Source organism: Dendronephthya gigantea, unplaced genomic scaffold (assembly GCF_004324835.1).
Source record: "Dendronephthya gigantea isolate DGI-Jeju-01 unplaced genomic scaffold, DenGig_1.0 000059F, whole genome shotgun sequence".
Taxonomy (NCBI): domain Eukaryota; kingdom Metazoa; phylum Cnidaria; class Anthozoa; order Malacalcyonacea; family Nephtheidae; genus Dendronephthya; species Dendronephthya gigantea.
The window spans coordinates 1,114,154-1,142,021 of record NW_021163069.1 but is presented as its reverse complement, the minus strand read 5'-3'; the positions used below and the strand labels follow the sequence as shown (position 1 = coordinate 1,142,021).

The window sequence follows — 27,868 nt, the reverse complement described above, 5'->3', positions numbered from 1 at the left end:
CTAAAAGACAACGTTGTTTGCAAATATGTGTGTGCAAAACAAACCACAGGAACCAAGAGAGCTTAAGCCTAACATCACGCAATCGAAAATGTAGAAATGAGAGAAAAACTGCTAATCAATGCTTCTCTTAACAATGTACGCGGACAATTCACATTCATTCGTATTGTGCGCTAGCGCTGTAAACTAGAAATACATAGTACACAATTTCCTGAAATAAACTGACCTAAACTTGTATTATGAAATGACAAAAAACTCGAATCAGCCAATATTATATTTTACATGGTATATTATAGCTAATGTTTCCATCTTTCGGTGCAAAAAATAATCATAAAGCTATATAGTTTTTTAGCTACATTGTGGGTTCAATTTTGTTGAATTGTGCCATGGCAGCGATTACAACCATTTGCAAGCTTCCATTAACCGCGCACTCGAAACAAGGTTTTGAAACGTTTGAATTAATGAGATTTTCAACGGAAACACATTTGTTTTGACATTCAAACGTTTTCTGGGAGGGGCCAAAACAATTAGTTTCGCGATCAAAACATCACACTTTTGCCTATAATTGTAACCAAAATTTGTAGCTTTGTTACGGAGTTTAAGATAAACAGACATGGTAGATATAGACATCTTATTGCTCAAGAATGGATTTACAATTAGTAAATTCCCCTAAAATTCTCTAAATAAAGATGAAAATTACGTAAGTGACGAAAATATCCGTGATTTGACAGGTGCAATTAGTATATATATTAAGCACTAGTCAATCAAGAAGGTAGCCAAAAATATAGAATAGAGAATATTACAGATATATGTGTTATATATCACACATAGATGTCAATGTCATAGTACATGCAAAGTCTGAACTGAAAATGTTTACTGTTAAAGTGAAAGTGTTTTATGGGGGTGGTTATGAACGATGTAAAGTTATCAATTTTGATCGGGATACACTTTGTAATATGAAATTTGCGTCGTTCGCAATTTTCATCTTTATTTAGAGAATTTTAGGGGAATTTACTAATTGTAAATCCATTCTTGAGCAATAAGATGTCTACACTGCAAAAAATAAAATGCTTGAAACAAGAAAAAAAAACTTGTTTTGAGAAAATATTTCTTGAATCAAGAAATATTTTCTTGTCCCGTGGGTAAGAAAATTATTCTCGTCTAGATTTTCGCAAGAAGAAATATTTTCTTAAAATAAGACAAATTATCTTGTGTTACAAGATAAATAATCTTGTTAAGAAAATTTTACTTTTTGTCCCGTACGCAAGAAAATAATTCTTACTAAGAAACGCTTTCTTGTTTTAAGGGAAAAAATCTGGTCAAACAAGATAAATAATCTTGCTAAGAAAATTCTACTTTTTGTCCCGTACGCAAGAAAATAATTCTTACCAAGAAACGCTTTCTTGTTTTAAGGGAAAAAATCTGGTCAAACAAGATAAATAATCTTGCTAAGAAAATTCTACTTTTTGTCCCGTACGCAAGAAAATAATTCTTATTAAGAAACGCTTTCTTGATTTAAGGGAAAAATCTGGTCAAACAAGATAAATAATCTTGCTAAGAAAATAATACTTTATTGTTTCATACACACGAAAATATTTCTTTTTTCTTATTAATTTACAGAAAAATATCGTTAATCAAGATAAAATTATTTTTTCTTATTGTTTTACGCTGTGGCATACACAAGAAAATATTTTTAAAAAACGCTGTAAAGGAAAGAACAAGGGAAATTTTTCTTAAATAATATAAATGAGCGGTTTCCCTTCTTAAACAATAACATATAAAGTTTTGGTCATAAAAAAACTATGTTCCACACCAAAAACAAATGCTTTAACATCATGTTCTTATAGAGCAAAAACGCAATTTACTGCACGTGTTTCTTGGCTAAATCCAATTTTAAACAACATGCTGGACATGCATGTGCTCATAAGGTGCGTTTTTATTTCTACATAAACGTGATTTCAAAGCGCAAACTTAGGGTTGCAAACAAAATAAAAAATTACTACAGTTCAGATAATATGTAGTAAAAATGTTCTAAACTGGCGTATATATGAACTTGCCGTCTCCACAAAACGTTATGCTCGGTCATGATACATTTCAAAGTCTTTTAGAACTTTAGCAACTTCGCCTTGACAACTGGGATGCACTTGATTGTCCTGGAAGATAATTTTCTGCAAGACAGAAAATGGTACCAATGACCTAAAAGGGTAGTCCAAATCTAGGAGGTAGAAGGAAGCTAGGAAGGCTACGACCGCTTTCGCTAATTCCGTATCCCCGAAGCGCAAGAAAACATCCTTTCCAAAGAGAATCATTGCGCCGTTTTCTTTCGTCATTATTAGGCCCGGAGAATTACCATGGCGTGTTTGCTGCCACACGTCTGGAAGTTCGTTATCCTATAAAAAGGAAATCAAACAATGTTAATTTGCAAGAATTAAATGCAGGGGCGAAATTAGAGCTCTACTTCGGAGAGGGTGAATTCTCATATACATTCTGTTCTGTCCAACGGAATTCGTTTGTGCGAATACGTGTTTTCAAAGAAATCCGTCGGGCAGAACAGAATATTATATGAAAATGAACCCCACCCCGAATTAACGCTCTAGTTTCGTCCCTGATTAAAAGTCTACATCGAAACCAGGCATTATAAATTTCACACATACATTTCTAAAACTTAAGACAAGACTATAGGGAATATTAAAGGGGAAATTACGAGCTTTTTACCGGCGAAACAAACAGCACTGAAATATAACTATAATTATATAGAGTAAACTTTTACCTCCGGGATAAAAATTGAATCATGCACGATAAGCTTCTTAGATTTAGGCTTTCCTTTAAAAATGTCATGGATTCCCTTTAGCAAATGCACTATCTTTTGGTCTAAAGAAAAATATAATAAAAATTGACAGTAGAATTAACACGTGTTAACGCTGTAAGGGTGGATTTCCACTTGCAGCGAAATATTTGCGTGTTTTCTTTTGAATTTTAACAGCATAAATCAATTAGTTCAACTTGACTGTTCTCAATTCAAAGCAAAATATTAAACTATTTCGCAAGCGAACTATTTCGCTACAAGTGGAAATCCACCCTTACTAACAACCTTATTTGGCAGTATTGCCTTCAGCATTTCACCGTGGCTAACGCACCAGACACCTTTCAATTGCTGACCTCCTGGCAAGGGATTAATAAGCAGCGTTTGTAGAGTTGGATAGAATTAACATACATAAATAGAGTACATGCAAACAACTCACCAACTGACTGGCTCATAGGTGGTTGTATAGCACTTTTTGAGATCCCGTAGTATATCATCTGATCGACTTTCTTCTCCAGAAGACTGACACGGCTAGTCATGTACGATTCAGGATTACCAGTCTCCTTCAATTTCAGACATCGTCTTACTTCTTCAACAACCTGCAAAGCAAAAACATGTACTGTATATTTCAAAACAGGCAATATTTTTTTTATATTATCTTTTAGACGAAACATTAATGGATGCAAAACATTTAATACGGATTTGCACAATTAATTAAATGGTTAACAAATATTTTCAGCAACACAAATGTCATGTGTATTCAAACCTGGACAACAGGCTAAGATACATTTCTGCAACTACATTTACCTCATTAGGATCTTTAAAACATTAGTAGAGCTCCAGTATTTTGCTTGGCCTCTCATCTTTCTTCGTCTCTTGAATCAATTGCCTTCTAGACGAGAACTCTAGATTCAAATATTTGTTAATCACCTTTGGGTTAGGTTTACACTTCCTTTGTTCTCTCTCTAATGCACTGTAATGCCTTGCGCAAAGACCGGTGTCTTCATTAGATCCGTCTGTTGTCTCAGTAGATGATGATTCACTCTCTGACCCTTTTTTCAAAGGATCACTCGAATCACCTAAATAATGAGTGTTATACTGAATTGAATAACTTGACTTTTCATGCTTTTATACTGTGGACAATAATCGGAAATTATATGCTTTGTGTTTTTTTTTCATTTTTTTTTAATTATCATAAGAAAGGAGTTTCACAGTGGTGGACTGACGCATATAGTGTAAACTTAAGGAAATCACAAAAATGTTGCATTAAATGCTTTTAAGCATTTAAAAATTTCAGGATATACTGTACATGCGGTAATGACTAGTGTAACAGGTTCTACTATGGGGTCCAATACATTAATTGCAAAGCATTCACCAGCCACAAGGGCAGTTAGGCAATTTAACCCATTAGATGCCAGTACAACACAGGGAAAGTCATAATAACATAGGGCAAATCATGGCACATCAATCCTCTTATATTATGCTGTGAGTGCAAAAGTAGAACCAGGATGGATCCAGAGCGATTTTGTAGGGGGGGGGGGGGTGTGCAGACAAGTGCTGGACATGGGTTGAGGTACAAGCACCAGTTGTCAGGGATATTAGGATATTAGAAATTTATATATAAATTGGAGGATAAGGTGCTACCAGATTGTCAGAGCCTGTGAAACTCTCAAATACACCAAAATACATCATTTAAGCTCTGATTTTCGTACATAATCCCCCAAAATTTGAATTTATACCCAAACCTGCACCCTTCCTGGTCTAGGCTAGGGGATCAATGCCCCCCTGGCAACCCATAGTTTGCAAATTCATCTTTTAGCAGAATACTGCTACTGTAATTTCAGGCCCCAAGAGCTGTTTCATTGCATGTACTAGTAAGTTTTCCAACTTTATCAAATGACGATGACATGCATATGGGTTACTCTGACAAACAAATAGGTTATATATTAACTTACCAAGTTCAGGCATGTCTAATTTAATACGTTTATTTGATCTCGCAGGCACTTTTCCTTGCCTTTTCTTAGCTGGGACAACATTTCCAAGACGTTTTTTAATTTTGGACAACACAAAAAGCTACAAAATTAAAAACAACATTTATCTCAGTATAATCGGCAAACTATATAGTAGCTAGGCAGGAGTCGCTCATAGTAATAGATAGGTTTAGGTGGGTAAACAACTCCTTCATGAATAACTTAATTATGTAAAATAAAAATAATTATCTAAAAATTGACAGAAAGTTTCTACCAGAAGCTAACTATATTACTATGAACCATTTGCTTGTGGCATGGAACTCCCCCCTCTTCCAATTTTATTTTGCACTTTTAAATTTTTAATCTGTCTAACTTACATGACCGCTTTCACTTCCTGTCAACTCTGAAGCTCTTTCTAAACAGGGATACTTTTGACATAGAACCTTGGCCATTTCTCCCATTTCCAGGGATGTTGGCTCCCTTGGTACAGGTAAACTATGACAGGCTGATCGCATATTTGACACAGTATTTCGTATCAATCTATTAAACAGATCTTGCGAAATATCACCAGTCTTGGCTGAACAGACAATTTCGTTATCTGTATATACAACAAAGGCCGGAGAAGGTGCTGGGGTAATCACCTGACTTGAAGTTAGGTCAACACTTGCAGGGCTAGGGGGACTCTCCAACCAGGAAGAAGGTGAACGCAATAGTTGTGACTGCGAAATTCCCAAATGTTTTTGTACAGGAGGAGTTTGAGGATTTACCACTGGGGTTTGATTAATCTTTACTTTTGCAGAGTTAGGAGACTCTAACATTTTTTCTTTACATCCTCTCTAAAAATTATATTCAGATAGCAATTTTTGTACGTTAGACAGCTATTCTATGAATAACTTCAAGCGGTTAATTTGCAAGCTGATAACAAGAATTACATTGAAAAACTGATAATTTTTCTTCGAGGAACAAAAATAGATTAATTAACTTTACTTTGATGCAGTGCATGCTTATGAAACAAAAATATATAATTTTACTTTGAATGTAGCTTACAGCTTTCTCAATAATATTCCAAATCTTTTTTCTCAACAAAAATTTATCTGCACCGGCAAACAAGTCTTTTAGATCATCCCGACTGAAATCCATTAACATATCTTCATTAACACTGGCATCTAGCAAATTAATAAAAGTATGATTATGAATTTGATATGAGTGTGATTTCCACTCAAAAGACCCATTAACCCCCTAGAAATTAGCCTTAATTAATTCAATGAAGTGATAAAAATGGTAATTGATTTCCCAGTACATACTGCATGATAAGTATAACTAAATGCAAAATCACACCAAAAGTACAAGGATTTTATTGCATGAGTTGCAGCTGCTTGTATCACAGAAGTGAAACATACCTACAGTATGGTTTAATACTCCCATAATACTACAGAAATTTTCCCAAGTACGTCTAAACTATATAACATTTTCAAATTAATATGAGCTGGTGTAGAGTATTTTATTGATTTTTTCCCCGGATTAAATTACAACGGATTACTTGAAGATGTTTCTATTTTGTGCTGAGCCAATTTCTGCTGAGCTGGAATAGGATCCTAGCTCAAGAACAAAATATACTTTTTAACTCTCATGCAAATACTTTTTAAACTGAGCAGTCGATCCAGGATGGCAGCCACAGGTTTGGGGGTTATGAATGAGTGTCGGCCAGACAAGAGCAAAATAGGGAGTTATTAAATAGGGAGACAATTAACAACTTCTATTCTGCAGTACCTTGAAGTATATCATAAGCCTCGATGTCCAGTTTCCTTATGTCTTCCATTGACATGCTTGGCCCTGTACAAAAAAAGTTTAGAAAATCAGTATTTTTGCCATATTCCAGTATTTGAAAAGTAGTATCTGACGAACTCGAAACAAAAATTCCTAATAAAATTTTCTGCTCCAGGTAGTTTAAATTGGCTAAATAGGACTAGAAAATAATACGAAGTCGCTACCATTTTACCTGTAATCGATTCGCGCTATTCCTACGGGAGTTGTTTTTATCCCCAACCCTAAAAAAATACAAAAGCTAGAATAAAAGGATGCCAAATATCGCAGTTTTTGGAACTTCAAATGTACATTACTATCATTACATTCTGGAACAGTAAACTAACTGTGATATTGGAATTTGGCAGCTCATTTAAATGTTGAACACCGCAAAATACATGGAACATGAAAATATATAAGTACACGAACCACTGAGCATGTTTATAAAATTCAAAAGAGCAGTAACTCCGAAAATACATTTTGTAGCTTTAATGAATCCACGTTTCGACTGCACTTTAGTCGTCGTCAGTATTATACAAAATGCTTTTCGGAGTTACCGTTCTTTTGTTTTTTTGACAATACTTGAATGTTCCGATCCGGCTCCAGCGTGCGACTTTTATAGCGTTCATTCTCAAATCTCAATAAACATTCGTAATTCGGTGTTGAATACACTTGACTATAAAAGACTACTTTTAATATTAACAAAAGGTCAAATATTTACCTTCTTAAATTTCCTTTAAAGGGTCGGATTACAAAGGATTAAACGTTGAATAATGTATATTTTCCAGTGATATTCTCACACCAACCGCTCAGTTTAAAAAGGGGATGGCGACACTGTTAGTGGCGTGATTTTGTACACGTCACGAAGCGGGTCACGAAGCATGTCCGACATTTCCCGAGTATTTTTGAGTGATGGCTGTTATAGCCACTGCTCGCGGCTTCGCGCCAAATACAAATCATGGCATTTCATTTCTTGCGTTGAACTGTGGCTGGAAAATTAACTAAATATGTCGAACGTGTGGTTATGTAGTATTTGTTTTGTTTTCTCAGCACTGACGCTGAAGGCCTTGTTAAGGCATATTACTTTGCAACATGCATCCCATCCAAATTTTAAGATTAAATGTGGAATCAATGGATGCCCAGAGGCCAGAGCAGTATAATAAAATGAATTCTTTCCGAAGACACATTCATCGGAAACACGAGGAGGAAATGTCTGCTGCGGAGACATCCAATTTGCTGCCAAACGACAGTCAGGGAGACAACCATACACTTGAAATGAGTAGCAACAACTCTTCGGAAACGTCGACTGATACTGATAGCGAGGATGACAACCCAACTGTTGAGGTACAGTAAGTTCACAGGTGTTCATGCATTTTAATAGGGGTTTTCCATTTCATGAATGCAGGCTAATTTATAAACATATTTTACATATTTTGGCATGTTTTCAGAAGGGCACATTTTACCATTTTACCACATTTACTCATTTAGTCCTTTCCCCAATTCTTATCCCTGTGGTAATTGATGTCATTTTTGCATACTAAAATGAATTTGTTCGACTTTTTTTGAAACCTTGTTTTTAGCTCAGCAAATAGGGACCATATGTATAGGAAATTAAGCTGGATCCCCATTTCATTAATATGCCTGAGTATGAAAAACTGAATTAAGAGAGACCATGAATTATGGAGTTTGCAATTCTAAAATCTACAGGGTACTGTAGGATAAATTCTGCAGCATACATGTATGCTTATTTCCTTACCTTAACTTTTTGTATATTCTTACTCAATAACTGCACATTTACTAGGTTGATGTCAATCAAACTGATAAAGCTGTAGACCTCAAGCAATGTTCTGCTCAGTTCTTGCTTAAACTTCAAGCACGGTCTAAGATACCAAAGGTATGAAAGGCTTCTTTTGAATCAAAACGTTAATTGTTGGTATAACACTGCAAGTCCATTTAATATCAATGTAACATTTCTGTTATATATTTATAGTTAAATAGTAATATATTTTTACCCCTTTTTACTTATATTTGCCAGCTTGAGTATGCCTTAAAAAAGATAGACACAGGAAGAAAGAAATAATATTGGAATAGGCAATACAGAAATACAGAAAAAAATAGGATAAACAATTGTTGCACCTTACAGTTTTACAGCAGCACTATAATTACAGCAAGCTACAGTGTAAGTTCAAACAGTACCTATAAATAATTCCCAATTTCCTCAAACTAATTACACCTAATTTAGCAATTCCTGCAATGTTGCCTTTTAATTTAAACGACATGATGGAGTTATACAGTATATGGCATAACTCAATTATGCTGTTATTATTGTTAACATACTAGTTTGTGGACAAGCTACAATACCCATGAGAAATGACAAACTTTTAGTAAAATTTAATAACCTGAACATGGACCTGAAAATAATATTTCATAATGTTACAAAAGAGAGTTACCAAATGTCAAAAGATTCATCATTACAGTTCGGGCTATCCTTGAAAATTTAGTTTAGTCGCTAAATTCAACGTACTTGAACATAACTCTCCAGGTTGACTAATTTGTATCTCAGCATTATTAAAAAGTCCTAAATATTTATCCCTTTTTGCACAAGTTGTCATATAAAATCATGTTCTACAGTGTTACATATAGTTATTTATTATCATATTTTCTCTTTAAAAATAGGTAATGTTGAATGGGATTGTGGAAAGTACTAGCAACTTAATTGAGCAAGTAAAAGAACACCTAAAACAAAAGGTATTGAATTGTGTAGAAAACGGTGCTGACAAATTGACTGAGGAATCCGTTGAAGAAATTTTCAATTCTTTCGAGGACCCATTTAGCAAACTTAAAACAACTTACTTGCAGTCTTCATTTTTGGAAAGCAGCGTCAACTTTATCAAACCAATCCAATATGTCCTGTCCACTAGAATCACATATAAAAACAAGGGCTCAAAGCGTCTTATTTGTGAACAAGATGACACAATGGTGTATATTCCCATTCTTGATAGTCTACAGCAACTCTTGTCAAATTCAAAGATAGCAGATGTTATAACCGCACCACGCCAAGTATGCAAAGAAGGTTTTTTATTTGACATTTGTGACGGTGAATGTATAAAGCACAATAGAATCTTCATAGAGCACCCAAATGGATTAATAATTATTCTTTACCATGATGAGATTGAAGTCTGCAATCCGTTGGGCACACATGTAGGCAAGCACAAAATCGATCTTTATTATTATACACTTGGAAACATTGGCCCCAAATATAGGTCAAAGCTTGTGCCATTCGGCTACTGGCTATTGTGAAGGCTAAAGATGTTTCAATGTACGGTCAGAATAAGATTTTAACCCCAATAATTAATGACCTACATACACTGGCAAATGGCTATACATTTGTGGTAGGTGGAAATTTTATGGAGTTGTTTGGTGGCGTAGTCAGTTGCCTTGGTGACACCGAAGGGCAGCACCTGTGGGAGGATTCAAAGTAAAGGTTGGTTTTTCTCACCAGAAATGTCGAAATTGTTTATGTACATTTCTAAGCATGCAAGAGAATTTCAGGGCTAGCTGTTTTACTGAAAGAAACTTAGTCCAGTATCGTCAACACTGCGAAGATATTGAAACAGCTCCAACAGAAGAAAGCAGGAAAAATCTGGTGACCACATATGGAATTAACGAAAGAAGTGTATTGAGCCGCTTACCTCAATTTGACATAACGAAACAGCTTCCCCAAGACATAATGCATGTCCTTTTGGAAGGGTCTGTTCAATACGAAGTCCGCTATGCATTGCAATATTTTATTGATAATGGATCTATAACATTGCAACAATTGAACAGTACGTTTTGCCAACTTAAGCTTGGGTACCAAGATGAAGCTAACCGTCCTCCGCCTTTAAGAGAAACAGTGTTTAATGGCCAAGAGAAATATAAACTGAAACAAACGGCTGAACATGCTAGAATCTTCTTGAAGTATTTGCCCATTTGTTTGAAGAACTTCGTTGCTAATGACTGTCCGCAATACCAGCTTATATTGCAGATTTCATTGATTGTTCAGATCTGCTTTTCACCAGTCATCAGTGTTGAAACTATTAAAGAATTGGAAACTTTAATCGAAGCAAACCTCATCCTCTTTAAGGAAGTGTTCCCAGGTGTGAATATTACCCCCAAAATGCATTATATGCTCCACATACCGCAGCAAATTGTGTATCTTGGTCCACTTGTAAGGCACTGTTGTTTACGTTTTGAAGCCAGGCACTGTTATTTCAAAGACCTGGCTCCACTACAGAACTTCAAGAACATTTGCCTCTCTTTAGCAGAGCGATGCCAGGTTGATGAATGTGCAGACTTTGAAACCCAAACACCCTGCCAACACCCGTTATTTAAGTCCGAAAAGGTTATTGGTCCATCCAGTATGGTGACAGATATGTTGAAAGCCCACTTTTTTCAACGAATTACTGACTGCTTGCTTTACGCCAATCCTGAAAGTTTGACCAACGTTTTTACATGTAAGTGGATTCAATTGCACGGAACAAAATATGTTCCCAATAAGGGCTGTATCATTGCAGTTGATGCTACTTTTTACAGCATGTTGCCCGAATTTGGAAGAATTCAGAGAATTTGGCTTGCAGATGAAGATACTATATTTGAATACACACCTTTGAAAACAGTTGAATTTAACGATGGCCTTCTGTCTTATGAGGTTGAAGATCCTGGAGATGGTGTTCCAACAAAGTTCTGCTTATACGCAAGTATGTTGGATTTTAACGTATATTCTACACTGAAACAGTTTGATTCCACTTTCATTCCTACTAAGTATGACCTGAGGGATCTAATAAGACTTCATGTTGTTGGGGAGAACCCCCTGCATCGCTAAATGCAATTATATACTTTAACTTTGAACTGATACAGAACTATACTGTAGTTAAATCGTTTATTATATACAGCTAGTATAGGTCGCATAAAATTGATCATTCGATCACAAAGCGTAATCTAAGATTAGTTGGGTTTGTACAATAGAATTATAGTATCAGTTTCATGTTGGATTCTATACACTTCACCTTTAACTTTGATGCATTTGTTCTTGTCATACTATTTTTGTTTTACAGTACTGACATATTAAAATTATTATATTATTGCATAAATTAATGACCAATGCGAAATTGTTCCATATATAGTGGGGTTTGAGCAGTACTGCACCTTTGTCAGTGCCACACATCACGCATGGCTTGCAACCTTGCTCAATACGTGCATATGTTTGTATAAATGAATACAGTTTAGAGTTTTTATAACTTGAAGAAATTTAACACGCTGAGAAAGCCATGCAAATAATTATAACAGGCACAAAGTATTAATGGCAACGAGTTGAATTTTCATTGACCAAGAAACAGTGACTAGTTTTAAGAAATGCATACATGTCGACTCTCAGTTGTTAGACGAAGACGTATTTGCTGCGAAACAAGCTGAGATAGCTTTCTTGGCATAAGAGACATAGACTGACACTGTTTTCCTTCAGGAATCGACTATAATATTTTCTTAAGACAAGATAAATCATCTTTGACTAAAAACAATAACTCATCCTAAAATAAATCGTTTGCAGCTCTGATGAACCAAGCTTTAACATCTTGATTCATCACGGGAGAGGCCATTTTTTAGATTTGTTATCAAACCGAGATGAATAATAATTATCTTTGTCTAAGAAACAGTTAGTCGTTAAGCTCCGATTGACCAAGATTTAATTTCTTAAAACAAGACAAATTTCTTGGTTAAACTTTCTTAAAACAAATTTCTTAAACAAGATAAATTTAACTCTGTTAAATAAGAATACATATCTTAAAACAAGATAGCTTTCTTTAAATATGGATTTATACCATGATTAATGTTCTTAAAAAGAGATATATTATCTCTTTAAAAGAAAATATGACTCGTTTTAAGAAATTGAATAATTTTGAGCTCGCTGTACCAAGATTTATTATCTTAAAACAAGATAGCTTTCTTGAAATAAGAAATAACACCTTACATAAAGACTAATGTTCTTGAAACAAGATAGCTTTCTGAAAATAAGAAATAAATTCTTGATTTAAGAATTGGATTCTTTCTTTCAAAAACTATAAATGCTTTTTTTTTTCTTCAAGCGAGATTTATATTCTTAAAACAAGATTAAGTATCTTGAGTCAAGAATTTTTACCTTAATTTAAGAAAAATCGGTATTTTTACAGATCTCATCAAGATATACGATCTTATTACAAGATAATTTTCTTAAAATAAGGAGTGGAATCTTGATTTGAGAAATAAAATCTTAAAATCAGATAAATAATCTGGCCTAGACTTTCATTTTTTGCAGTGTATATCTACCATGTCTGTTTATCTTAAACTCCGTAACAAAGCTACAAATTTTGGTTACAATTATAGGCAAAAGTGTGATGTTTTGATCGCGAAACTAATTGTTTTGGCCCCTCCCAGAAAACGTTTGAATGTCAAAACAAATGTGTTTCCGTTGAAAATCTTATTAATTCAAACGTTTCAAAACTTTGTTTCGAGTGCGCGGTTAATGGAAGCTTGCAAATGGTTGTAAGTAATGGTTTAAAATTGAAGTTTCAAACGATTAACGATTAAAAGAGTACAAAATCTTCAGAGACAAAGAAAAAACCTCAAATGTTATTTTATTTTGTGGTGCAGTCGACAACTAAACGTTTTATACGTATAGTGTGCATTTTGGATATCAAAATTCAACTTAATTCTTTGCTATCTACCATGCTTCGTATATTTTGTTTGTTCTCGTTTTATTTTGCACAAAGTTTATGAAACGCTTTTACAAAAAAGTTTACGAAAATTGCTGACGCTCTCATTGAAATACAAAGACCTCAGAAAGCATTATGTTGTGGATCCTCGACCGTCGATATTTCATTCGGCTACGCCTTCGGTCGCGGTAAATAACAGTTAAATATCAATCCTACTTACTACACCCAAGCGATTGCTTCGCTAAGAAACATAAATCAGACAAATGAAATCTGGCGAACTGTGTTGTCAATTGAAATTATCTCTTGACTGATCATCTCTAACATATACAAGTATTTCAAAAATTAAATTGGTTGAACTGAATCCAAAGGTAAGAGAGTTTCTGAGGCCAACAAATGAATTAATATTTTACCCACAACACATTTTTTTCATAATACTAGTCAACGAAAGACAAGAGCGACATTTAAAACACAAAGTTTTAAAACGTTGTGGAAAATCAACGTCATACTTCAGTCATCTTATGATAGTAATTTATTTCAATTATTACGACCTAAAAAATTAATTGTCTAATGGTAACGTCCGATCTAGGTATATTTGATGGCAAACTGTTGTATATTCTTGGCATCGATCCTGCAATTATAGCTATTTTGGTAAGCTACGGTGTTTACTCCATAAGACGACTAAGTCGTCTTTCGTCGAAAAAGTAGGTTATTATAAGTCCAAATACTGATAAAGTATGAACTTTTATAGCTTTGAAGGTTTAGGTTTGATTGTTAATATAAAGCCATTCGGTATGGCTGAAGCCTAAAAGATATTGTGAACATTATTATCGGATTTAGCTGAAGGAAGTCGTGATTCGTGAACTTCAACATCCGCTGAGATTCTACAAAGCGTTCTCGACTTTGCGCTGTTGATCAGTTAAGGTTTCATTTCAGCCAAGCTAACATTTCGTGAAGAATATAGCTATACTTTGCAAAGGTAAGAAGAATTGTCTCTCAGACATTAAGCGAATAGTTTTTCTGACACGATAGGCAAAAATACTCAATACTAAAACAACGCAAATAAGGGTATTATTGTTTTTGGTTTGGAGAACATCTCTTATGTAATAAACGCGAGAAGAATATGTTTTTATGTTCGCAAAGCATTGAATCGTAATCGTCGTGGAATTGTATGAAGAACGAAGAACGATAAAGCAAATCTGTGGAAGAATTTTGCAATATACTGAATGGTCGTTTTCACGCTAGTGTGAAAACGGCCAATGTCTCTTTAAAATAGACAAAGTTAATTTTTATTGGCAATGTCCTTCAACTATCAAATTCAACAATAAATTTGTTACAGCGAAAATTCAACTATATATAAGTACAAAAATATTGTCCGTTCCAAAAACACAACAAAATGCTTTAAAATCGTAGACGTTTTACGGAATGAACTACGTAAATTAGTGGCGGTTAACTACAATTTGCTTCAATTTTCCATTCGCATACAAGCGTGTAGTTAGTTAAATCTCCGGGCGGAATTAGTACCCTCGCACGGCGCCATCTGGAGCGTTGATATGCATCGTTGTTTCAGTAGCTGATATTCTAATTTTTCGCCATATTTTTTTTAATTTGGCGCATGCTCAGATGTTTTTCCGCAATCACAAAAAGGCGGTGTATGTAATGATCGAAAACTCATTTTGATGTTTATTTTCAGATCAAATGGCTTCTACTATAAAAATCCAGTTGATTTTGTTCGTAGCGTTGTTTGGCGTTCTTGCTTTTTTGCCACGAGAGGTAACTGCAGGTTGCTGGAAAACATGGAGCAGATGCTCTGGATGGAGTTCAAGTGGAACTGGCATCCTTTGGTACGGGTGCGATAAGAGATGCAAGTGCTTGGGTCGCGAAGGCGGCAATTGCGTATTGACTCGAGCTACGTGTTCCACAAATGGCTATGCCTATTCGTGTCATTGCTACGGAAGGCAGGGCAAAAGACAATCGTGGTGGTGTGGTTTTGGTAAATGAATAGATCGTTTCTCTCATGTTGAACCCTATGAAACATTTGGTGTCGAAATGGCGAACGGATTTACGAAAAAATTTCTTTCTTATCTAGAATTCTAAACCTAGTGACGGTAGCATTCCTTTAATATAATTATTGTTGACATTGATTAGAATTAATGCCGCACCTGCGGTAATTTGTAATAAATTTTCATGCAAGAAAAAAAATCAATGTGTAATCAGTTAACAAAGACCGATTTCCATACCGAAATAAGGACAGATTTACATCCGGCAATTTCCCATCGTTGAAAATGACTTGGTCAGGGCATTGATATTTTGTGAAGATTGCAAACCATCAAATTACGCTGAGAAAATTCAAAAAACAACAGCATTTAAAGGGTTCATATTTCACAGATGTGAAACTAGGACTTGCGATTGAATTCCCTAGTTTTTAGGCTCACTTTTTTGGGGGGCCAAGTACAGGACCGATTAAATACTGTTGGTTTTATCATTAATACTTCTTGAAAGACATTAGTTTTTTTATTGAATTTGAGTTTATCCCAAAGATATTCTTGGCCCAAATGTGCTACTAAGTCAGATTTAGAGAGAATTTTTTTTAGGCTTTAATGAATATTTATCATATCAAGTTGTAAGATTTTGTTGTAGTTTAAACCGAAATGATTTGGTGCCCATGCATGCTCATATCAAATTAGGAAAGGACGCATTTTTTAAAATAATATAGCGCTCCAACAGCATGTTGCTGGGAATTTATTGCCCGCGTTCAGCTTATATTTGCCGAAAGGCAAATCTTTTTTATTGTAATAACGCATGCTATATTATCGGCTATTTTTACGTAGAGATCCGTTTACCCCTGCGAATTTAAGAAGATACTCATCTTCTTTTGATAGACGTGAACGAGTCATAAGTTATGCATGGTCCTATGTGAACGAGGTCCTATTTAAATATCGACAAAGCGTCTTGGGCGAACTTTCACAACATGCACTGGCGCTCCGTTCGAATCTTCGAGCGTTTTATTACGCAAGAAGATATCTCGAACGTGATTTCATGAATGTATCTTGGTTCTAAGTATGCGCGGGCATAATAACAATGCGTTCGTAAGAATGCTCGTAGCCCAATTTAATAAGAGTCGGAATCTTCGAAATATCTATGCTTGGGTGTCTGAAAGTCAGTGAGAATCAATCTGACTTTACTTTTCACGCGGTTAATCGTATGCAAACTCATTCGTCGTGTATGTAAATATAGCTCAAAAGGTTGAACAACATCATTAGTAGTTTTCAAGTTACATAAATTATGTGGGTGAGATTGACTAAAATTTTAATACTATATCCGGTAAATGGCGACCAAGTATTTAATATTGAAAGGTAATTGTCGGTTTTATGCATTTTTTTGTATAATTTTTCTATAAATGAAAGTGCTGCAAAGGTATATTAAGAGCAATATTCGTTGCTGAGAAGGCGAGAAATGCCATTAGCAGGCTTCAAATTTCAAATATTTCGGACCCCCAAGGTTGAGGTTGGATCTTGGACACGGTCAGATTTCGGCCTGGATCCACCCTGGCCCCAAAGAAGCTTTTTTGTTGACCTCATTTGTCGCTGTGTAAATAGCTTCGCCTTTCATATCATCTTATCATCGACTTCATTTTCCTTCTAATCGGTTTGACAATGATTTTAACCGCAATAAAGTCGAAATATCATAAGAATTTTGCTTATGTTGCAAAATTTGCCCATAAGCTGGCTTGATCGTGAGCTTGTAAGAGGACGCGGTTATTCGCAGATTTTTTCGCTCAACATGACGCGTACGCTTAGGTATAATGGTTGCTTGCATGAAAATTTATCGCAAAATATAACAACTTTTACCGCAGGTACGGTACGGCTGTAATTCTAATCAATGTCAACAATAATTAAAGGAAATGGTGCTGAAACTAGGTCTAAAATTCTATAGATAACAAAAAAATTATTTGGTAAATCCGTTTGCAATTTCGACACCAAATGTTATAGGGTAAACATCAGAGAAACGATCAATTCATTCACCATATCCACAATACCACGATTTTATTGTGATGTAACTTCCGTAGCACCACAGTGGTAGCACTGACATATTCATTTGTGGAACACTTAGCGCGAACCAAATTATAAAATTGCCGCCACTGCGTCTAATGCACTTGCATCTCTTATCGCACGTCGCTCCTGAACTCCATCCAGAGCATCTGTTCCATGTTTCCCAGCAACCATATTGCCCATTGAAATACAAACTTTCTGTCTTACCCAATCAGAACGTTCTTTGATTACCAGTCGTTTCTCGCGCATGCGCATGACTTATAAAACCACCCAACGTCGACCGTGTCATAGAATTTGGACAATTCCATGTCAAATAATTTGGACAACTTTAGATTCCACTATGTTCTCCCCAGTTCCGGGTGTAATTCCTAATCTCCGAGCGGAATTAGCACCCTCGCAGGCGCTCCGCGGCTGAAGCTTTATCAACATTAACTGTGAAGGTATTTATAACAATGGAGAGGACAATATATTTCTAATCGTAGGCGTTTACTGATATATTGGCTGAATATTAATGATATGTATATATTATTTGCTGCAAATATAGTGAAAAATTGTTTGTAACTTGCTTCAAAGGTCAAAAGTAAAAATTCGAACTCCTTCAAGCGATGCGGAATATTGCTTAAAATAATTGTGCCAAGTTTCACTCCGATCAGACAAGTAATGCTTGAGCCTTAGAGTTTTCTAAAGAGTGTCGTCCTCTAACATTAACAATAACAACAACAACAACAACAACAACATTTAGCAGCAGTTAGGGACCAGTTCCTAGTCCAAAAAGATGCGTATTATAATTCCACGCAGATTTATTCAAGTGCACTCGGGCATGCGAGTGACAAATTGAAGCAAATTTAAGTTATCAGTAGATTACCCCCTCACCCCATATACGGATGAAAGGCATGCCGCCAAAACGTCACAGTAGGTTGCCACGTGAAAATCATGGGAAAGTCACGATAGTTTCTCGTTAACAAGTGTGGTGTACACTGTTTTGTTGTTGTTGTTTTTGTTGTTGTTGTTATTGTTGTTATTGTTAATGTTAGAGGACGACACTCTTTAGAAAACTCTAAGGCTCAAGCATTACTTGTCTGATCGGAGTGAAACTTGGCACAATTATCCTAAGCAATATTCCGCATCGCTTGAAGGAGTTCGAATTTTTACTTTTGACCTTTGAAGCAAGTTACAAACAATTTTTGACTATATTTGCAGCAAATAATATATACATATCATTAATATTCAGCCAATATATCAGTAAACGCCAACGATTAGAAATATATTTTCCTCTCCATTGTTATAAATACCTTCACAGCCGGCAAAGCTTCACGAATGTGGACAACTAATCCCCGAGCGGGCGCGGAGCGCCTGCGAGGGTGCTAATTCCGCTCGGAGATTAGGAATTACACCTGGAGCCCGGGAGAACATAGCGGAATCCAAAGTTGTCCAAATTATATGACATGGAACTATCCAAATTCTGTTACACGGTCGACGTTGGGTGGTTATATAAGTCATGCGCATGCGCGAGAAAGACTGGTAATCAACGAACGTCCTGATTGGTTAAGACAGAAAGTTTGGATTTCAACGAGAACGAGAAGATATATGAAGCATCACAGATAGCAAAAAAACTTGGGTGCAGTCAAGACAAAGCGGTGTAAGAGAAATAATTCAAATCTGAAAGCTTATATATATAAATGTTTTCAAAGGGTACGTGTTCACTTTGTTTATCTCGTATTTGTTTCGCGGTAAGGATGAGCTGTATTTGCATAATTTTCAGTTTTGTATGCCGTTTATTTGTTTAATTTTCAGCTTTGTATAATTTTTAGCTTTTGTGCAAACACATAAACCTGTGAAAGGCCATTGCCCATTTGCTTTAATTGACTTCAAAAAGTGTTTTTGACATTACAGAATAAAATAACATTTGAGGTTTTTTCCTGGTCTCTGAAGATTTTGTACTGTTTTAATTGTTTGAAACGTTAAACCATTACTTAATTGCTGCTATGGTATAATGCAGCAAAATTGAACGGGCAGTGTTTACACTAGCTTTATGATTATTTTTGTATTGAATGATCGAAACATTAGCTACAATATACTCGGTAAAATATATTTGGGTTTTGTGTCATTTCATAACTTAAGTTTGGTTTGAAATAGCGAGGGGTTGCTGCATGCATGTATTTCTAGTTATGATTAATTATAAGCTTTATTTTCGACTACAAGGTGTACGACGTTTAGCACCTACATATTTTCGTCACTGAAGATAAATAGGACATTCAACATGCATTCAACATATTTTCGTAATTGAAGACTGAAATAGAAATTTCAAGACTAATGTGCTTTCGACGTTGAAGTTAAATCGGATATTGAACATGTTGCGCATTTAGCATACATCGCGGCTTCAACGTTCAAAAACATCCTGGAAGAAATTACCACATGTTGAATATTGGCGGAGTTGAACGATAGCGTTAAATCTCCGCCAATATCAAATAAGCTACCACAGCGATAGCACGACAACCCTCCGGAAAAATCCATTCTCGCCCAGACCTCTTGAACATATCACATGACCACACGACGCCGCTTTATTAACTTTGCTTTATTCGAGTTCATATACCAGTAATTCGGTTTATTAAATATTCGCATATATTCCGATTCGCTTGTTTGTCTAGAGTTTTATAGCGCAACGCAAATTGAATTGCTAGAGACGTAAAACGTTGTATAATGAACTATTATTGTATTTATTAATTTATATTTTAAAATTTATAAAAATCGCATTATAAATAAACCTGATCGATTGTAATGGCAAAAACAATGCGTTCGTCAACGTGAACTTTTGCTGATGGTTTCTATATAATAAATTGCGTGGCCATGTGGTTTTAATAGCCTCCTCCGCAGGCGACTCTATAGGCGGCACAATTACCACAGATTGGGACTTTTCCTATAAACGGCATTGCAACGTACATCAATGCCGCCCGACAGCTTGGTATAAAACTCACATGTGGTTTCTTATTTCGTCTTACAACTCCATCTCAAGGCCGGGATCATCGACTCACCCTTCACATCCTCTGCCGCAAAATTACGTCTCAAGCTTTACCTCAAAGAGATCTCATCGTATTTCACATTGTATATATTTACAGCCACCTGTGGCCGTGAGTTGTTGTTGCTTGTTGAAATAAAATGGCGAAAGGACATTGTCTTATTTGAGTTGAGAATATATCTATCCGAATCCCAATCAAGACGGAAGAGCCGAGTACATCCACTGGCAGTACGGCTAGTGAGACGAACAGTTCAACAAGACCTGGTATGGCTTTAGAGTTGGTTGTGCTATTCACAATACTAATGATTTTATAAAAAGCTTAACAAGCTGATCTGAGATCATGACGTTATAAAGCCTCTCGACAAAACTGAGTTCTCATACGGCTGGTGTTATTTGTCCTTATTCTTCTAACTAATAGTATAAAGGGCGAAAAATTTAAATTCTAATACATAGTTGGGAAAAATAAGCGTGTTTTCGCCCAAATATATTATTATTAGATTATTTTTGTTATTCATTATTTCGTAGTTCAAATTATTTCAGCATTATCCTATTTGATTTGCATGAGATGTGATTGAATTAGTGATTAGGCGTTAGTGTAATTAAGGAACAGGGTGCGTAATGTAATGAGACAAACGTGCGAGAGAGAACATTATTTACCAGAAAACATTATGCATGCTTTGTGGACCCTCGACCATCGATATTTCACTCGGCTTCTTCTCGTGAAATATCGACAGGTCTCGCGATCGGGTCTACAAAACATAATGTTCACAGTAAATAAGTGTTAGATATTTGAATTAGCTAGCATGACCTAATGAACGTTCCATCTAGATATATTTGATTGTAAACTGTCGTATATTCTTGGCATCCTGCAATGATAGCTATTTTGGTAAGCTGTGGTGTTTACTCTAGGTACCACTACGTTAATGTCATTGGTTGTCTCGCTCCAGGTGGCGCGTTTAAGGCGGCTTAAATGTAATGTTTATATAATCGTTCAGTAACATTGCTTTGAAGAAGTAGATAAAGTCTAAGTACTCATATAAATAGATGAAGTCCAAGTACTGATAGAGTATGACCTAAAGCTGTGAAGGTTTAAGGATGCTGTGAACACATAAAGCCATCCGGTCTGGCTGAAGCATTAGGCAGAAGCCTCAAAGGATATCGTGAACATTACAATCGGATCTAGCTGAAGGAAGTCTTGGCTCGTGAACTTCGACATCCGGTGAGATTGTATAAAACATTCTCCACCTTGCGCTTTTGATCAGTCAAGGCCTCATTCCAACCAAGCTAACATTTCGTGAAGAAGTATATAGCTACATACATTGCAAAGGTAAGGAGAATGTCTTTCAGATATTAAGCGCATATAGTTTTTGTGATAAGATAGGCTTATTTGATGCGGTCTAAAACAACGCAAATCGTGAAAAAGCTGCGGGTACACTGGTAGCAATGACATGCAGGTATAGGCATAGCTAGTTATGGAACAACTCGCCTGAGCCAACTTGCATTGCCGCCATCGCGTCTCAAGGGCAATAAAACAACGCGGTCTAAAACAAATATATATGTATATATATATATATAATATTATATATATATATATATATATATATATGTTATTTACCAGATTAGAGGTCCGACATAGCCAATCAGATTGCAGGAAACGCTAAAATATGAATTCGGACCGCAAGAAAAAAAATTAATGACTTTACTTTTGCAAAGCGTTGAATCCTAATGTGAAATTTTGACGTTTTTCCATTCGAGGGCCCTCGCATATTTATGCATGTCTGAGCGGAACCGATGCGAAGAAAGGACTTGACTTCCACTTTTAATATCTTATTTATTACTATAAATAATGTATGCAGCAACCCCTCGCTATTTTGAATCAAGTAAACAATTTCTCGTGCTAACCTGACTTATAAAGTCAAATTAGGCTATATTATATTTTATATTATAATATTCTTGACGTGCATCTCGATTTCAGCGATTTGGGTTTGTCAGGATGATTTTTTGAGCACACGTACCATAGAACAGTGGTTTCATCCTATGCAAATGCGTGATACTTCACATTCTCACTTATGTAATTTATGTGCGATCTCAACTCGGGAGAGAATTTCTCATAAGCATAACTGCGATAAAATATTGTATACGCGTATATCATAATATAAATTAATCATGTCTAAGTTTTTGACACGAAATATTGCCATTACTATCCTAAAGACTACCCAAGAAATGAATGGGAAAAGATAAAGGTACTACGTGTATTCACTCGCAGCATTCCACTTAAAATTTGTAATTCTAGTATAGTTGTCATCTATAGTCTAGTGTTCTTGTAGTCTAATGTTTTCATCATTCGGTACAAAAATAATTATAAAAATAGTGTAAGCATTGGCGCCATCTAGTGTATTAATATGCATTTTTGTTACAACTTTCAATAGATGATGTTCTCATTTTTTCGCATATTTTTTAATTTAGCGCGTGCGCAGATGTTTTCCTGCAATCACAAAAAGGCGGTGCACTTATAATGAAAGCTCATTTTGATTTTTTTTCAGTTTAAATGGCTTCTACTATAAGAATCCAGTTGATTCTATTCGTAGCTTTGTTTGGCTTTCTTGGTTTTTTGGCACGAGCTCGCGATCGGACGTACAGGGAAGGTTGCTATTCAACATGGTCCGCATGCAATAGTGGGAAATCAGGAATACTTCGATCCTTCTTTTGGAAATGCGAAGATAAATGCAAGTGCATTGGATACAGCTACGGCAGTTGTATTTCTACCAGCAACAACTGTTACTCCTGGGAGTGTCGGTGCTACGGAAGTCGCGGTCCAAGCAAATGGTGGTATTGTAAATGAAAGGATCGTCACATTTGGTGTCAAAATGGCGAAAGGCTTCACGAAAGAATTTCTTTGTTATCTATGACTCTAGACCTAGAGACAGTCGCATGCATTCCTTTAATTATTGTTGACCTTGATTAGAATTATGCCGCACCTTTGGAAAAATTGTTGTATTTTCAATAAATTTTCATACAAGCAAAAAATCAATGTGTAATCTGACCCCGATTTCCATACAGAAATAACTCAAATAAGGACAAATTTACATCCGGACTATTTCTCATCGTTGAAAATGACTTGTTTACGCCATTGAAATTTTGTCAACTTGCAGTCGACCAACTTCTAGCTGAGAAAAGTTAGAAACAACAGCATAAAAATGGTTAATATTTTACAGATATAAATCTAGGACTTTATAATTCGATTCAATTCCTTACAGCTTTTAAATAAGATCATCTTTTTCAGGGCCAAGTGCATGGATTAAATACTGTGTGGGCATTACTCAATAATAATATTAAAACGCTCCAACAACAGATCGCTGTGAAATTATTTCAGGTTGCTTATTTTTTTAATGAAAGGGAAAATTTTCTTAATGTAATAACATATGCTGTTATTAGCTATTGTTACGCAGAGATCCCGTTTACATATGCGATTTTATTTGCGATTTTCTTCTTTAGATAGATGTGAAAGAGTCATAAGTTATGAGTGCTCGGATGTGTACGAGCTCCTACTTAAACATCCGTAACTAACTCACTCGTTCGTATCTTTGTAAATAAGAAAATCGCACATGCATAAAGTCGAAATATCATCAGAATTTTGCTTATTTACGAAACTTGCCTAAGATAGCTGAAAAAAACTCCTCGCACAAGTAAGTGGAAAGAAAGAAAGTGGCGTCATTGTTCCTCCAAAGTTCTCTGCTTTCACAACGGACCTGCGCCTCGCGAAAATTCTGTCTACAGTGGGGGTCAACTTAGTCTCTACATTTAATTCACTTATTTTCCTCGCGTCTCAGTACTGAACTGTTGATTGGATGTTACCAGCTGTTGCTATTCTATTGCGCGGAGATGTCATTATCGTATCACCTTTGCACTGGTAGCTCTTTGTCTCCAGATCTTGATTTGGTTTCGTACGAATCTGATTCACTTTTCCAACTTTTCTTCAACACATGTAACTTTACTGCAATTTTTGGGCCAAGAACTGGTCCCTAACCGCTGCTAATCTTGTTGTTGTTGTTGTTGTTGTTGTTAGGGGGCGACGCTCTTTAAAAAAACCCTAAGGCTCTAGCATTACTTGTTTGATCGGAATGAAACTTGGCACAATTATTCTAAGCTATATTCCGCATCGATTGACGGAGTTCGAATTTTTACTTTTGACCTTTGAAGCAAGTTACAAGCAATTCTTGATATATTTGCAGCAAATAATATATACATATCATTAATATTCAGCCTATATATAAGTAAACGCAAACGATTAGAAATACATTGTCCTCTCCATTTTTATAAATACAATGCAGTTCAGAAATTAAACTCGGTTACGTATCTTGTACAACTGAAACACCACGAGAATTAACGAGAAAATATTATGCGAGAGGCATTACTAACATACAATGGGCAAGTTCAAATCAATATATCCAATTTCAACTTACAATATACAATGTATATAGGATATTACACGGTTGGGAGTAGATATGAACCTTGTGTCTACTGTCTAGTTTCCTTAAAAAAGACATGAATAGCATCGTTTTGAAAATACTTAAGTGGGTAAGTAACAACATACATCTATTATATTAATTTTTTTATATGAGGTGTTTTGGCTTAGGAACACGTGTAATTCTCAGGAATTCTGTCAGTGATATTTGCAGGAAAAGTACATATAATATTATCTCGAAAAGATTTCGCAAGTCAGAGTTTCTCATTAGTAAGGAGTTTCTCAAAATGTAAACCTGATTTCCTAATTGAGAGTGTATGACCTAACGATGCTGTGAACATATAAAGCCATCCGGTGTGACTGAAGCCTGAATGATATTGTAAACATTATTATCGGATCAAGCTGAAGGAAGTCGCGACTCGTGAACTTCAACATCCGCTGAGATTGTACAAACATTCTCCACTTTGCGTTGTCGAAAATCAACATCATATCTCAGTCATCATATGATAATATTATATACCAGTTGTCAAAGTTCGGTGTTCGTAGCATTTGATTGGTCGAGAGCGAACACGCGAGAGTGACGAAATTTTGATGTCGCCCGCGCGACCCCATGCGGAGTGATCGAGATAACGTGTTAAGCCGGTTTTCCACCAGCGATATTTTTCGTGCGAAGCGACTTAATTCCTTTGTATTTGATCAATTTGTTCCAGATGGTTGCAGTTGAGAGCTCTGGGACAAAAGTAAAATATCGATTCGCGCGAAAAATATCGCTAGTGGAAAACCGGCTTTAAAGCGGATTTCCATTTACAGCGAAATCGTTCGCTAGCGAAATATTTCCATATTTTCTTTTGAATTTTAACAGCATAAATAAATTAGTTCGACTTGACTGTTCTCAATTCAAAAGAAAATGCAAATATTTAACGAGAACTCAGAAAACATTATGTTTTGTAGACCCTCGACCATCGATATTTCACTGGGCTTCGTCTCGTGAAATTAAATATCGACAGGTCTCGGGTCTACAAAACATAATGTTTCTTTCGTTCGCAGTAAATAAGTGTTAAATAATTGAAAGATAGCATGACATAAATTGTCTAATGAACGTCCCATCTAGGTATATTTGTGGTAAACTGTTGTATAACTCTTGGCATCATGCAATAATAGCTATTTTGGTAAGCTGTGGTGTTTACTCTAGGTACCACTACGTTAATGTCATTGGTTGTCTCGCTCCAGGTGGCGCGGTTACTTGACAGGCTTAAATGTAATGTTTTATAATCGTTCAGTAACATTGCTTTGAAGAAGTAGATTAAGTCCAAGTACTCACATAAATAGATTAAGTCCAAGTACTGATGTATGACCTAAAGCTGTTAAGGATGCTGTGAACACATAAAGCCATCCGGTAGAGCTGAAGCATTAGGCTGAAGCCTGAACGATATTGTGAACATTATAATCGGATCTGGCTGAAGGAAGTCGTGAATCGTGAACTTCGACATCCGCTGAGATTGTATAAATCATTCTCCACTTTGCGCTTTTGATCAGCCAAGGCTTCATTGAGTTCATTCCAGCCAAGCTAACATTTCGTGAAGAAGTATAGACATACATTGCAAAGGTAAGGAGAATGGCTTTCAGATATTAAGCGCATATGGTTTTTGTGATAAGATAGGCTTATTTGAAGTGGTCTAAAACAACGCAAACAAGGGTATTTTTGGATTCGGAGAACATCTCCTATGCAAAATACGCGAAACGAATATGACTTGATTTTCGTAAAGCGTTGAATCTTTAATGTGAAATTTTGACATGTTTCCATTCGAGGACCCTCGCATACTTATGCATGCCTGAGCGGAACCGATGCGAAGAACAGACTTGACTTCCACTTTTAATATCTTATTTATTACTAGAAATAATGCATGCAGCAACCCCTCGCTATTTCAAATCAAGTACACAATTTCCCGAGCTAACCTGGCTTATGAAGTCAAATCAGGCTATATTATATTTTATATATAATATTCTTGACATGCATCTCGATTTCAGCGATTTTGGTTTGTCAAGATCATTTTTTGAGCACACGTACCATAGAACAGTGGTTTCATCCTATGCAAATGCGTGATACTTCACATTCTCACTTATGTAACTTATGTGCGATCTCAACTCGGGAGAGAATTCTCATCAGCATAACTGCGATAAAATATTGTATACGCGACAAATATTGTATATTCTATAGTTATCGATACAGTTCCGTTTTCTTTGTTTGTGTATGGGAACGACTTTAGCACATTTCCACTCATTCGGAAATATACCTGTAGTAATGGAACGATTAAAGATAAAAGTAAGCGACTCCGCGATTAAATCTGGGCATTCTCGAAGTAATCTAGAAGATATTTTATCCAAGCCAGCTGCTTTTGATCTACTCAACCTGGATAAAAGCGTGAAAACTAATGACTGATTAGTTTCTTTAAGATGAAAAGAGACATTATCATTTTGGGACGATAAAAAATCGGTATATGACCGGTTCTTTTCACTAGAGCATATTTTATCGGCAAGTTTAGGTCCAATATTGGAAAAATGTTCGTTAAAAGCATCAGCAATTTCATTAGAATCGTTAATTATGTCTCCATTCAGATCAATTTCATTAATATGAGAACGTTTTTGATTCCTAGATGTAAGTTCATTGATGATATTCCAGGTCTAGATCTTTTTTGGATTGTATTTATTTTCACAAAATGCCTTTTTGAAGTAGCTTTCTTTAGCTTTAAAGATTTCTTGATTTACAGCATTACGCATTTTTTTAAACAAGCACCAATCGAAAGGATTGTTGGAACGAACTGCTTTAATCTTTTGAATATCTCTTTCATGCATTTTGAAAGGCATAGATGATACTTTCGAAAGGCATAGATGAGACTGTGATCGCTTATATTCACGTGAGAGACACCAGAGCAAGCAACTTTATCAGGAGCGTTTGTAAAAATGTGATCAATTAGTGTAGAAGAATGACTTGTAATCCGAGTCGGTTCATTCATCAATTGGGAAAGATTGTATAATT

General features: G+C 35.6%; 3 protein-coding genes across 3 annotated transcripts; 1 reads left to right on the top strand and 2 right to left on the bottom strand.

Moving 5' to 3' along the window:
- Positions 1-2,023: 2,023 nt before the first annotated feature.
- Positions 2,024-3,623, bottom strand: LOC114530074. The gene is made up of 4 exons (XM_028551661.1): positions 3,608-3,623; positions 3,240-3,399; positions 2,768-2,868; positions 2,024-2,387 (listed from the first exon to the last, which is right to left on the bottom strand). Exons 2-4 carry the CDS (start codon positions 3,337-3,339, stop codon positions 2,070-2,072), a joined length of 519 nt encoding a protein of 172 aa, XP_028407462.1. The 5' UTR covers positions 3,340-3,399; positions 3,608-3,623; the 3' UTR covers positions 2,024-2,069.
- A 5-nt stretch (positions 3,624-3,628) lies between these two features.
- On the bottom strand, positions 3,629-7,282 carry LOC114530051. The gene is made up of 6 exons (XM_028551631.1): positions 6,770-7,282; positions 6,541-6,603; positions 5,818-5,936; positions 5,148-5,606; positions 4,756-4,873; positions 3,629-3,879 (listed from the first exon to the last, which is right to left on the bottom strand). Exons 2-6 carry the CDS (start codon positions 6,593-6,595, stop codon positions 3,629-3,631), a joined length of 1,002 nt encoding a protein of 333 aa, XP_028407432.1. The 5' UTR covers positions 6,596-6,603; positions 6,770-7,282.
- A 168-nt stretch (positions 7,283-7,450) lies between these two features.
- Positions 7,451-9,831, top strand: LOC114530075. The gene is made up of 3 exons (XM_028551662.1): positions 7,451-7,917; positions 8,375-8,467; positions 8,609-9,831. The coding sequence occupies exons 1-3, from the start codon at positions 7,666-7,668 to the stop codon at positions 8,651-8,653; spliced, it is 390 nt and encodes a 129-aa protein (XP_028407463.1). The 5' UTR covers positions 7,451-7,665; the 3' UTR covers positions 8,654-9,831.
- The last annotated feature ends 18,037 nt before the right edge of the window (positions 9,832-27,868 follow it).

What these genes read in the sequence shown, in the direction of transcription:
- LOC114530074 (XM_028551661.1), bottom strand. Translation starts at nt 3,339, where the DNA reads ATGACTAGCCGTGTCAGTCTTCTGGAGAAGAAAGTCGATCAGATGATA. An exon ending in ACCTATGAGCCAGTCAGTTG is followed by an intron (nt 2,869 to 3,239) that starts GTGAGTTGTTTG and finishes ATTTTTCTTTAG; the next exon opens with ACCAAAAGATAGTGCATTTG. An exon ending in ATTCAATTTTTATCCCGGAG is followed by an intron (nt 2,388 to 2,767) that starts GTAAAAGTTTAC and finishes TCCTTTTTATAG; the next exon opens with GATAACGAACTTCCAGACGT.
- LOC114530051 (XM_028551631.1), bottom strand. Translation starts at nt 6,595, where the DNA reads ATGTCAATGGAAGACATAAGGAAACTGGACATCGAGGCTTATGATATA. An exon ending in GGCTTATGATATACTTCAAG is followed by an intron (nt 5,937 to 6,540) that starts GTACTGCAGAAT and finishes TTAATTTGCTAG; the next exon opens with ATGCCAGTGTTAATGAAGAT. An exon ending in ATTAGACATGCCTGAACTTG is followed by an intron (nt 3,880 to 4,755) that starts GTAAGTTAATAT and finishes CTCATTATTTAG; the next exon opens with GTGATTCGAGTGATCCTTTG.
- LOC114530075 (XM_028551662.1), top strand. Translation starts at nt 7,666, where the DNA reads ATGCATCCCATCCAAATTTTAAGATTAAATGTGGAATCAATGGATGCC. An exon ending in ATGACAACCCAACTGTTGAG is followed by an intron (nt 7,918 to 8,374) that starts GTACAGTAAGTT and finishes CACATTTACTAG; the next exon opens with GTTGATGTCAATCAAACTGA. An exon ending in CACGGTCTAAGATACCAAAG is followed by an intron (nt 8,468 to 8,608) that starts GTATGAAAGGCT and finishes TATATTTGCCAG; the next exon opens with CTTGAGTATGCCTTAAAAAA.